Below are 14019 nucleotides of genomic sequence, written 5' to 3'. Positions count from 1 at the left end.
TGGAGAAGTGGAACAATGACCTTTTTTTTTTTTTTTTTTTTTAAATAAGCAGCCTTGCAATTGCAACCATTTTCGAGTTGAAACCATCGTAACATGACTGTTGAAACCGTCGTAAACATGACCATTAAATGAAGGGTTTTTGAAGAATGGACAGAATCCTCTTCTTACAGTTGATTAAGGCTGGTCATGATGCTTTCATCAATGGTCAACCAGCAGGTAAATGGAATATATGTTCATCATGTGATAACTTGCCAATTTGACTCTTAAAGGAACATATGGCAGAAAACAACTCCAATGTGGGACTATTTCATTGATAATAATCGATAAAACAATAAGCTCTATAAGCTTAACAGGGAAATTTACAATAAGCACAGATACATTACAAGGGAAAGTTAATTTTTGCAGCCTATGGACTTGAGAAGATCAGACATTATGTTTCTCTTGTTTCAAAAGAGATTTTGCAGACCCGCCTGTCAAGAGCGAGGAATTCGTAGTGCAGCTGCTCTCAGAAGTTGTCAAGCCCGAAGATGTGTAGGAGAACTTGCACTGACTCATGGGAGGTGCACAATACATTGGCACTGGCAACTTTGCTGGAAGGCTAGGCAATGGAGCTTCAAAATTCAGGACATTTATCACTTGCCTTATAGGTGGCCGAAGTGCAGAGTCAGGATGGCAGCACCATAATCCAACAATCATCAAGCATTCCAATTGCCGCTCATCAAATTCTTTACTCAACCTTATGTCCACAGCTTCCAGAAGCTGCCCTTTACCATACAGGTCCCATACCCACTGCACAAGCCTTACCTTATTTGGTTCTTGCCTTGTATCGACTGGTCTCCTTCCACATGTGATTTCGAGTGCAACCACCCCGAAACTGTATACATCTGATTCTTTACTGGCTTTGCCTGTGGTGACACATTCTGGAGCTAAATAGCCCATCGTGCCTGCCAAAACTGTAGTTTGCGAACCCAGCTCATGGTCTACAAGTCTGGCCAGACCAAAGTCACCAAGCTTGGCATTGAAATTTGAATCCAACATTACATTGCTGGACTTGATGTCTCTATGCACTACGCATTGCTCCCACTCTTCATGGAGATATAACAGGGCAGAAGCCAGCCCGAGAGCAATTTTGTACCTCACACTCCAAATTAACATAGTTTCCCCTCCAAAGAGATGGTAATCAAGGCTTCCATTGGGCATGAACTCGTAAACAAGAAGGAACTCACCTCTTTCATGGCACCAACCAATAAGTTGAACCAAATTTCTGTGTCTCAAACGACTAATGATCTTCACTTCTGATACGTACTCCTTTTTACCTTGTTTTGATCCTCTTGAGACCTTCTTAACAGCGATTTGTGTGTTGGATTCGCTCAACAATCCCTTGTAAACGCCTCCGAATCCTCCTTCCCCTAGCTTTCCACTCTCAGCAAAGTTGCTTGTTGCGCGACTTAGTTCAGTGAAAGTAAATCTCTTAGGTCCCGTTCCTTTTTCAAATTCATCATCCATGGAAATATCATCAGCCTCATCTTCGTTTCTCCCACCATGCCTTCTTCTCCAAAACACTAACCAAATCACACCTATGATAGCACAAGCCAAGAATCCCAAACCCACAGATATACCAACAAGCAATCCTGTTTTGTTTCTGGCTTTCTGATTAATTTCCAAGCTGGAATCAAAATCCCAAGAGATAACTTTATGTAGTTCAACCCAAGACCCTGTAGACGCAGAGAAACCTACTCTAACCCATTCGGGCAAAAAATCCCTCAAATCAACAATGTATGAAAGGCTAGAATTACCACTAAACACAGGATTCTGGGCATAAGTTAGAAAAACACTTAAATTTCTGGTGGTGGAATTATAACTTACCCATGCATTAGCCTGTGACCCGTTTCTAATGCTGCTCTTCCATGTTACATTTGTCACAGATATAATTGAATTCACATTGATGCCCACATGATTATCGCTCGGATCCCAAGGATTTTGAAAACTATCAAACTCAACTGCAATGATTTGATTTTCTTTGGAGGCATTGAAAGCAGTATCACGATTAAATAATGCAAGAAAACCGCCACTCGAGTTGTATGGGATCTGAGAATCAAAAGGTGCGATGAAAAAAGACATCCCATCGCCAAACCGATTTGGGTCAACCGCTTTCATGATGAAGGAGAAGTGGGTGGTGAAGTCTGTAAGCCTTCTTGTCTTGGCATCCCAAAGTCGCACAGGATACTTATATGAGGCCCGGCCGACGCTACTGGTGAGGTTAGCATCTTGTGCATTCTTTGTCAGTTGAAGAACATTACTAGACGAAAAAGCATCTCCCTGGAAAGATATATCTACCATATTGGGATCAAAAGTAGTGAAGTTGAAGGACAGTGAGTTTGCAATGGGCAGAAACAGCATGAACAAGAAAATGGAGATTGCCATGGCAAGAGTATAAAGAAAGCTTGAACTTGAGCTATGGAGGTCCATAATTGAAAAACATAGAGGAGAGAAAGAAGGTGAATTGGGTGGAGAGTTCTATGAGAGTTGGTTCACCTATATGCTTATCCTAATTGTTGGCTAAGTTACATTACAATACAGCCTCAAATCTTTTGATTTTCTGTTGACCTTTTCTGAATTATTTACTCATTTTTTGGCCAAGTGAATTATTTACTCATTTTTTGGCTAATCTAACTGAGATAAGACCCTCAATATATTAATTCTATATATGCTCTTTTTATATTCTTTGTTAATGCAAAGCTGACCAATCATTGTGATGGTGAAGAATCTACAAGACGATTTACATTTGGACGGCAAACTGGTGACTGGTCGCTGCACATTCTAAAATTACGTTGCAGAGAAGATGTCTATTTTGTCTCACATCTTTTCTTTACTCCAAACGAACTCTTTCAATGAGAGTACTAACTCTAACATCAAATTGTTTTTATTTAATAATCACATGGCTTAACGCGGTTTTCTGACTTACATTTGGACTAGAATCGGCAAAGGAATATTTAAAAATGAAATTTAGAATTAGAAAAAGAGATTCAGACAAGGACATGAGGTTGATTCTTTCCCAGGAAAAGAATCGCAATGCCGTTTGTTTGCCATCTTTGGTTCTCATTTTATGCATTATTACTTCAATGAAAACAATAAATTATGACCTTAATCAATACGAAAAAGCTTGATGCCTGAAGCCAAGGCTAATGATAATTGATTAAAGCTGTAGTGCCGGCTTATCGTTATTAGTAGGATTAAGCTAATACACACTGCATTTCCATTAGAAATTAAGCACTTGATGCCGTGAAATAGCTTCTGCAAGTCCACAGGTCATAGTAGTATGGTTTTAAAAATATCGTTCCCATAGGGAATTATGCTTAAATTGGAATTAAACTAATTAGAATGGTAAAATTTAAAGATATTAAAAATGAAATTTAAAATTAAAATTGGTATTTGAGGAATTTAAGCTAAATCAAATAATTAATTAAATTAATTAAACTAGATTACCAAAATTTAAATTGAAATTGCTAATTATGAAATTAGGAGGAACTAAATCTAAATTCTATAAAAATTAAAATGATTTTAGATATAGGGTTTTCAATATTGTTTGCATGTGGTTTATCCCAATATAGCCAAACACATGAAAATTACAATTTTGAGGGAAATCAATTCTTAGTTCTTTGAAACATTTTTCAAGCATTTCAAAGTTGGTATTCATCAAATCAAACCCTATTTTCACAGTATTTCAAACCTGACAAAAACCCAATTAAAGCTCTAACTGATTTTGAAAGTCCCCTTGATCCTCTTAGCTTATCTCTAACACCAAGAAAACTAAGTTTATTGCAAGATTATCTATCTCAAACATTCACTTTTCAGTCCATCTGTCAAGGATTAAAACTTAACTTCATGAGAGCCCATTCATCAAGTAAGGCAATAAGCTCACAAGCAATATATCAAAATGCAGCAAATCTCATTTAAATAACTAAATCAGTTCAAAAACTACAATACAAAGTAATATTTACAAACCTATCTCTAGAATCTCAAAGATCTACTCACAAATCATGGTTTCAAGATAAACCCAAGTATAAAAATGAACAAATAATGAAAATCTAAGATAAGGGACAGAAAAATCGAGTTAAATGATGAAGAATCTGCTGCTGGAGTATTGTAGAAAATGTCCTCTGCTGCTGCTGCAAAACGATCTTACGTGCTTTTCCTCCCCTCTCTCTCTCTCTCTCTCTTGCAAAATCTCCTTCTTTTTCTCCTTTTTTGGAAAGAAAGAGAAAAAGAAGTTTTTATATGGTGCAAAGGTCTGCTCTATAATGGGTTAAAAGGCAGAAGATTCTAGAGAAAATGATGTATTAAATCAGAGGGACGAAAGTGCCATGCCAGCCATTTTCATTAAAACGACACAAGCTGAATCGGTTGTGTTGCTTCTTGTATCGCAAGTTGTGTAACTTTTTGCCCGAGAAAAACCTCATATCAGACAATGACACAATCTATAACACAAGCTGTGTCATAGGTTGTGCAACTTTCTGTTTCTTTAACTCAACTTCAAAACTTTGCAATTCAACTCTAATTTCTTCCAAATGGCTGCTCTGATCAAAATACACCAAAATTCTTTAAATTTAACCTACAAAACAAATAAATTCCAAAAATTAAACTAAGAAGTGTAAAAAGGCAAAATTGACTAAATATATACTAATATCTATAGTAATAGCTATAAACAAGGGTAAATTATGTATAAAAATTATACCTAAATGATAATATAAAATGCATGCATCAAATTCTCCCATACTCAAACTCTTACTTATCCCTAAGCAAAATTTCATTAAAACTCATTTGGAAGGGAATAGAATCAGTCTTTGAAAATACAAAAATCACTAATCCAAACCACCAACTTACCTCTAGCCACCAACATTCCAAATTCCCACCAGCAAAGCATAAAGAGTGAAGCAATCACTCTCAATAATTACATAATAGCTAAGAATTAACCAATTAACCTAAGCAACAAATACCAACTGGCTACAAGAGTCAATTGTGCCTAAATAAATCTAAATGAAATAGTTAGCCAATGTGTCTCAAATAGATGGTGAGTAATGTATGGAGGATTGTATTGCCAAACCCATATGCAAGCATAAAAGATTTAACTCCACTAATGTAACAAGTATTTTTTAAAGAATCATTAGGTCTTTTTAAGGGTTGTAATGGGGTCAAATAGGGTAAAATTGTGGTTAACAAAGAAAAGAAATAAGGAAAATAAAATATGAGAATAATACTAATCATGAAACTCAAAGTGTTTCCAATGTTCTCCTTTTTTTTTTCTCTTTTTTTTTATTTCCATTTTTTTTTAAAATTTTTTTTTATAATAATTTTTTTTAATCAAGAGGAAAGAAATTCACAATGAAACTCAAGTGCTATCACAATGATTATATAAAGATACTACTTTTTATACTCTTTTGATTTTGTACTTGTCCCTATTTCATGTCACATCCAAAATTGCCTTTGGGATATTTTGGTGACCCTTTTTTTTAAATAAGCTTTTCATAATTACACTAGTACTTTTTCAAGATGTTTCAATCCTCCAAGTTTTTTTTTTTTATGTGCACTTAATTGTTAAAATATTATTCTCATAAATGGGTGGTAGTGTTTAGGTTTATGGCTAGGTAAATGATTTGGGTTCTAAAGAAATTAAGAAATTAAGGTTTAAGGGGGGCTTGCAAGGGTTGAAATGAAATTAAGGTAGGTTAAGGCTAAATATGTGGTTTAAAATATGAAAGAATACCTAAATATTATTCCTATCAAATGCAAGTTAAAAATATCGCTTTGAAAGATTTAAGATGCTTGTTCTAGGAATGGTGAGACAACAATGACTATTTTCTTCCTTAAAGGCTTATTCACGCACTCAAAAACTCAAAATAACTAATTAGAATCTGCATACCTAGATGAATATATTAATTTTAGCTATTAAATAAGAGAAAAAATAATGCTTAAGACTTTGTGCCCAACTGGAAACTTTCATTCCACTAACCATCTAGAGGCAAGTTAGATTACTTGAATAAGCAACTTCTGAAATTCAAAGACTGGTTTAAAAAAATCCAAAAATTTTAAATGAATAAATGAAATGTATGAATGTATAAATGTATAATGAACCTATATGCAACTAAGTATGTATTACTAAGTATATGAAGCTATATGCAATGTATATATGTGAATATGTACAAGTATGAATTAATGAATGAGTATGTCACTATATGCAAATGAAAAGGAAAAAAATAATTTTTTTTGCAAAAAAATTTACCCTTTCCCTTATACTCAGAATGGACATTGTCCTCAATGTTAAAAGATTGCAAGGAATAGGATAATTTGGCTATAAATTCAATGGGTTCTCTCAAATACTGTGCAGAAAATATGTGGCTAATTTGTGCATAAAAAATAGATATGTAAGCTTAAAGTGGACAAGGGGTACCCTGTTTCATAAGTGGTAGCGCAACTTGTGCTGAAAATAACAAAAGCTGAAATAAGAATTGTTACCTCATTGAGGTTGCAGCCAATTTAATTAAATAAAATTTGGACAGCTGCTGCACTCATTGCAAAAGAAACAGAGGAATGGAATCCATTAAAGCAATTAAACCAAAAAAGTTGAGATAGGGAGCTTAAGCTAAAAAATATAACCATGAGATATCCACTCATCAAGTGAAATTCCAAAGGAGCATATCAAAAGCAAGTGAGCAAAGCATTAAGGATTCAAAAAAAAAAAAAAAAAAGTACTTATAAGCAACTAAAAAAAATACTGAATAAGCAAATGTTTTAAATAAAAGAAAAGCAACACAAACAAAATATTAACTAAACAAGTCACTAAAAACACTAATTAATTAAGCAATTAAAATAAAGCCATGAAATATGTAAACTGAAACTAAAAGGTGGTCAGTCACGAATGATAACTCCTCTGCCCTTGCCATCTGGTGGAGGAGGTGGTGCTTTTGGGCATGGGTTTGGTTTAAATGGGCTACAGGCCCATTCTGGTGAATTAGGTTGTCAACCTGTAAAACTAAATAAACGACATAAGTTAGAACACAGGAATGTAAGTTGTGCCGAAAGTTGTGAAACTTTATGCCTAAATTGCACCTAGTGAACACAAGCTACGACACAACCAAAATCGACTGTGTCGCAAGTTGTGAAACTTTATGCCTAAATTGCGTCTAGTGAACACAAGCTACGACACAACCTAAATCGATTGTGCTGTAGGTTGTGAAACTTTCTGCCCAAATTTAACAAAATTACATAGTACCTGAAAAATTGAAACAAATTAGATTTCAAGTGATCAGACCTTCATAACATGAATTCTAATTGCTCAACTTGCTGTGTTCATCAAACACTCATTAAAAATTTTCAAAACACCAATTCACTCATCCAAATTCAAATAATTTTCTTTTTAAACCAAAATGACAAAGTTTGGAAAAACTTCCTCCAAATATCAATAAAAAGTGCAATGAGTCCTACAAAACCAACCAGCAAATATTCAGCCATAAAAAAGATGAAAAGTTCGAAGGAACAAATTTAAAACTAAAATTTAAAGCTAAAATTTAAACTAAACTAAAACAGAATAACTAATGCCCATTGCTTGCAATGAATTGTATCTCATCTGCATAAGAAAATTAGAACAATGTCAAACTCTGAATAAAGAGTATAGAAAAACTTAAAACAAATATATGAAAGAAATAAAGAATCAGAGAAAAATTGTAGGTTATGTCCAGAAATGCTAAGTTTAGGTCTCTAGCTTGACTTTAACCAAAATTTTATGGAGAATGAGAGAGATAGCAGGTTGTTATCTTCTCAATTGGCTCACCAACTGAATAATGCCTCAACCTTTGCTCATTTACCTTGAAATTACTAGATTTTTCACGAAAAATTTCCACAGCACCATGAGAGAAAACTTTCACAACTTTAAATGGACCTGACCACCTTGATTTTAATTTTCCCGAAAAAAATTTCAACCTTGAATTGAATAAGAGCACCAAATCTTCTTCTTTAAAGTCCTTTTTCTTGATATGCTTATCATGCTATTTTTTAGTTCTTTCTTTATAGATCCTAGCATTTTCATAAGTATCAAGTCTCAATTCTTCTAACTCATCAAGTTGCAAAAATCTTTTGTGTCCAGCAGCTTGTAAATCAAAATTGATTGCTCTTATGGCCCAATAAGCTTTATGTTCTAACTCTACGGGCAAATGACATGATTTCCAAAAAACTAACCTATAAGGTGTAGTTCTTATGGGGGTTTTAAAGGCTGTTCTATATGCCCAAAGAGTGTCATCTAACTTAAGGGACCAATCTTTTCTAGACTTGCTGACAGTTTTCTCCAAGATTTGCTTAAGTTATCTATTTGTGATTTCTACTTGGCCATTTGTTTGAGGGTGATATGGTGTGGAAATCCTATGCTTTACCCCATACTTTCTCATCAATTTTTCAAATGGTGATTGCAAAAATGGCCACTACCATCACTGATTTAGGCACGTAGGGCACCAAATTTGGTCAAAATAAATTTTTTCAGAAATTTCATCACAACTTTTGCATCATTGGTAGGTATAGCAATAGCTTCTACCCATTTAGATACATAGTCCACCCCTACCAAGATATATTTATTCCCATATGAGGATGGAAATGGCCCCATGAAATCAATTATCCACACATCAAATAATTCAACTTCTAATATAGACTGTTGGGGCATCTCATCTCTCTTGAAAATATTGGCTACCCTTTGACACCTATCACACTTGCTTACAAAGTCTTTCACATGTTTAAACATATTAGGCCAATAGAAACCTGATGTCAAGACCTTTTCAACAGTTTTTGAGACACTACAATGACCACCATATTCAGAGAAATGACAATGGTAAATAACATCATTTATATCTTCCTCTGGTATACATCTCCTAATTATTCCATCATTACATCTCCTAAACAAAAGAGGCTCTTCCCAAGAATAAAATTTAACATAATGCAAGAATCTTTTATTTTGCTGCCAAGATAAATCAGGTGGCAAGACACCACAAGACAAATAATTCATAATATCAGCAAACCATGAAAGTGCAGATTTCAACACATACAGCTGCTCATTCATAAAAAACTCATCAATTGGCACAATATCATCATCTTTATTTTCAATTTTTATCCTCGAAAGGTGATCAGCCACCACATTCTCAGCACCTTTTTTTATCTCTTATTTCTAAATCAAATTCTTGAAGTAACAAAACCCATCTAATCAACCTAGATTTAGCTTCTTTCTTGCTCATTAAATACCTTATTGCTGCATGATCAGTGAAAACTATTACCTTTGAGTTGACCAAATAAGAACGGAACTTATTGAGTGTAAATACTACCGCAAGGAACTCCTTTTCAGTTGTAGCATAATTAACTTGAGCTTCATCAAGGGTTCAACTTGTATAGTAAATGGCATAAGGTTTTCTATCTTTTCGCTGGCCAAGGACAGCTCCAACAGTAAACTTGCTTTCATCACACATGATTTTGAATGGCAAAGTCCAATTCGGGGGTTGCATGATAGGAGCTGTTGTTAATGCCATCTTTAACCTGCAAAAAGCAACCACACAATCTTGATTAAAATCAAATTTAACATCATGATTCAAAAGATTTGTTAAGGGTTTAGCAAGTTTAGAAAAATCCTGAATAAATCGCCGGTAAAATCCAGCATGTCCAAGAAAACTTTGCACTCCTTTGACAGTGGTTGGAGGGGCATTTTTGCAATAATTTCTATTTTGGCTCTATCTACTTCTATTCCCCTATTTGAGATCAAATGCCCTAAAATGATCCCCTCTTAGACCATAAAGTGGCATTTTTCCCAATTCAACACCAGATCATTATCAGCACACCTCTGCAGGATTTTAGACAAATTAGTCAAGCATGAATCAAAATTAGTGCCATATACTGAAAAGTCATCCATGAAGACCTCTATAATATCTTCAATAAAATCAGAAAAAATGGCCATCATGCACCTTTGAAAGGTGGCAGGTGCATTACACAATCCAAATGGCATCATTCGATGGGCAAATGTACCATAGGGACAGGTAAAGGTAGTTTTTTCTTAGTCATCAGGATGGATTGGAATTTAAAAGAAACCAGAATATCCATCTAAGTAACAAAAGTAAGAATGCTTAGCTAATCTCTCTAACATTTGATCCATAAAAGGAAGGGAAAAATGGTTTTTTCTTATAGTATTGTTTAACTTCCTATAATCTATGCACATTCTCCAACCCGTAATAGTTCTAGTGGGTATCAATTCATTATTCTCATTTTTAACAACTATCACCCCATCTGTTTTTGGTACAACATTTACAGGACTAACCCACTCACTATCAGAAATAGGGTAAATAATTCCAGCAGCTAGTAATTTTAGGATTTCCTTTTTCACAACATCCTTCATTGTAGGATTCAATCTTCTTTGGTGTTCAATAGAAGGTCTACTATTTGGCTCTAGGAAAATCCTATGCATACAGACTGTTGGACTAATTCCCTTTATATCATTATTTGCATAACCCAAAACTCTCCTATATTCTCTCAAAACTCTCAATAATTTGTCAATCTCAATATCAGTCAAAGATGCATTAATTATAACAAGATATGTTCCATTGGGTCCAAGAAAAGCATACCTAAGGTTGGAAGGAAGAGGTTTAAGATCTACCTTTGGGGCATCCTCTACCTTTAATGATGGTGTTTTAATCTCCAAAGTTTGCAATTCTTCAAGCTGAAAAATTGTGGCTTCAGGATGTGGTGGAGAGCTCTCCAATTGTTGTACAAAAGCAGCTATGTAAGGATTGTCATCATCAATGCTCCCACCATGGACTAGGCAATTTTTAAGAGGCTCTTGTGGATAACTTCTTCTGAAATGCTCTTGAACAATCTCATCTATAATGTCTACCCGCAAACAAGACTCAACTTCTTCATGTTTCCTTTTCATGGTTGGATTGATGTTGAATATCATTTGATCATCTCCCACTCTAAGTGTCAATTTCTCACCCTTTACATCAATTAATGCACCAGCTATTGCCAAAAAGGGTCTTCCCACAAGATAGGAATTTTTGTGTCTTCTTCCATATCTAAAATGACAAAGTCCACCAGAATGTAGAATTTCCCAACCTTGATAGGCACATTTTCTAGAATGCCTTATAGATACTTAATTGAATGATCGGCCAATGAAAGATACATGTTTGTGGGCTTCAACTCTCCCATATTCAACTTCTCATATATTAAAAGAGGCATTAGGTTGACACTAGCTCCAAGGTCACATAAGGCATTTGCCACACAATTATCACCTATATGACAAGGAATGGAAAACACACCCGGATCTTTGAGCATTGCTCTCCCAAGTTGATGGTATCATAATCCTCTAGTCTTCTCTTATTGGTAAGAATCTCCTTCAAAAACTTATCATAACTTGGCATTTGGGGTAGTGCCTTAGTGAATGGCACATTGATATACAACTTCTTTAGCACTTTAAGGAATTTGCCAAATTGTTTGTCTAGTTTATGCTTGATGAATCTTTGAGGGTAGGGAAGGGTGGGCTTATAAGGCTCAGGGGGGATGTATGGTTTCTCTCCCTCATCTTGCTCACTTTTGCTTTCTTCTTCTTTTTCATTTTTCTTGCTCTCAACTGAATTTTCTTCTTTTGTGCTCTCTTTTTCTTCTTTCTTGTTTTCACACTCTTGACCAACTTTCTTAACACTTCTCAAGGTCACAACCTTACATTGTTCATAAGGGTTTTGTGGTTGGCTAGGTAGTTTGCCATAGGATTTACTTCCTGATGAGCTTGCTTGTTGAGCCAATTAAGTCTCCAACATACGATCGTGGGCTTGTAATTGATCCATGGTTTGTCTCATGTGTTGCATTTCTTCCTCCAATTTTCTATTCATCTTGTTTTGTTTAGCAAAAAATTTCTCCATCATGCTTTCCAAGGTTGGCATTGGTTCATGAGGTGGAAGGGATTGTTGTGCTTTTGCTTGATATCCAGGTTGTGGCTGCCTTATGGGCTGAAATTGAGGCTGAAACTGATGCCTATTATGCTGCATATACTGCTGGTTATGAGCATAGTTTGAGCTTTGACCTTGTTTAGCAAAAGTTGCTTGTGGTCTCCATGTTGAGCTATTGACATTAGATTAAGAAATTCCTATAGGTTTTTGTCGATAACCTCCTGCATAAGCAGCTTGTTCTTGCAAATAATAATCACTATAAGAAGAGTAATCAACTCCACAACTTTTGGTTCCATCTGTGTAGGCAACTTGTTGCATAGTTATAGGAGTTGAGGTTGTTGCCTTTGTGAAAAAATCACTAAGAAGCTAAGTCAACTGATCAAATCTTGCATTCATGTAGCTAACTGAGTCAAGTTCATAAATCCCAGCCTTCTTTGGCTCAATTGCTCTAGGATTTCCCCACAAATGCGTATTATGAGCAATCTTCTCTAACATATCATAGCATTCTTCATTTGTCATTCTCATGAAATCTCCTCCTGCTTGTGAATCAATTGTATTTCTTATGGCTGGAGTAACTCTGGTGTATAAATTCTGAACAATCATCTATTTGGGTATTTCATAATGAGGACATTGCCTTTCAAGCTCCTTAAATCTCATCCAAGATTCATACAAAGTTTCATCATCCCTTGGTTTAAAAACTACCATCAAATTCCTCTAATGAGTGGTCTTCCCAGGTGGGAAAAACTAAGATAGAAAAGCTTGAGATAGCTGCTCCCAAGTAGCTATAGTAGCTTGTTGAAGTGAGTTATACCGCTCTAATGCTGAATCCTGAAGAGAGAATGGAAATAAGGTGAGCCAAATCACTTCATCTGAAACTCCAGGCTGCCTTTGTGTACCACATATCATAAAAAATTTCTTCAAATGAGAATGGGGATTTTCAAGTGAGCTACCTCCAAATTGTGAATTCTGAACCATTTGAATGAGACCAGTCTTTAACTCAAATTGATTAGCTCCAATGATAGGTCTATTATCTCTCACATCTGCACATCTAGGAAAAGCATAATCTAACATGTATCTTCTCTGAGGGTCATTTTAATTAACAAATTCATTCTGCCTGTTTTGCTCATTTCCTCCATTGTTTCCATCAATAGTTCTATTTTGATTCTCCATATGTTCAATTTTCTCCTCTTGCTCAAACCCTTGTTGTTGTTCTTTTTCTGCTTCCTTTCTCCTATTAGATTCCTTTTTGTTGGCTCGAAAGAATTTTTCAATTTCAGGGTTGAACAACAATTAAGTATCACTTGTGCTTTTCGATTATCTCATAAACAAAAAAAAGTACCTGAAAAACACAAGGAACAGCAGTGAAAATAAAAGAAAATAAAAATTCTAATCAGCTTAAAACAATTAAAATCCAACTTAAAAACAAAAAAATTCCCCGACAACGGCGCCAAAAACTTGATGTTAGCTGTGAAATAGCTTCCGCAAATGCAAAAGTCACAGTAGTATAGTTTTAAAAATATTGTTCCCACATGGAATTGTGCTTAAATTGGAATTAAAAGAATAAGCTAATTAGAATAGTAAAATTTAAAGATATTAAAAATGAAATTTAAAATTAAATTTGGTATTTGAAAAATTTAAGCTAAATCAAACAATTAATTAAATTAATTAAACTAGATTACCAAAATTTAAATTGAAATTGCTAATTATGAAATTGGGAGGAATTAAATTTAAATTCAATAAAAATTAAAATGATTCTAGAGATAGGGTTTTCAATATTGTTTGCATGTGGTTTATCCCCAATTTAGCCAAACACATGAAAATTGTAATTTTGAGGGAAATCAATTTTTAGTTCTTTGAAACCTTTTTCAAGCATTTCAAAGTTGGTATTCATCAAATCAAACCATGTTTTCACGGTATTTTAAACCTGACAAAAACCCAATTAAAGCTCTAATTGATTTTGAAAGTCCCCTTAATCCTCTTAGCTTATCTCTAACACAAAGAAAACTAAGTTTATTGCAAGATTATCTATCTCAAACATTCACTTTTCAGTCCATCTGTC

The 14019-nt window shown here is 34.6% G+C and overlaps 1 protein-coding gene across 1 annotated transcript; it reads right to left on the bottom strand.

Moving 5' to 3' along the window:
• Window positions 1–302: 302 nt before the first annotated feature.
• On the bottom strand, window positions 303–2469 carry LOC110658820 (L-type lectin-domain containing receptor kinase IX.1-like). Its single transcript, XM_021816574.2, has one exon. It carries the CDS (start codon window positions 2467–2469, stop codon window positions 424–426), a length of 2046 nt encoding a protein of 681 aa, XP_021672266.2. The 3' UTR covers window positions 303–423.
• Window positions 2470–14019: the final 11550 nt, after the last annotated feature.

Source organism: Hevea brasiliensis, chromosome 7 (assembly GCF_030052815.1).
Source record: "Hevea brasiliensis isolate MT/VB/25A 57/8 chromosome 7, ASM3005281v1, whole genome shotgun sequence".
Lineage (NCBI taxonomy): Eukaryota > Viridiplantae > Streptophyta > Magnoliopsida > Malpighiales > Euphorbiaceae > Hevea > Hevea brasiliensis.
The sequence above is the reverse complement of the archived record's forward strand: the minus strand, read 5'-3'. Positions and strand labels throughout refer to the sequence as shown.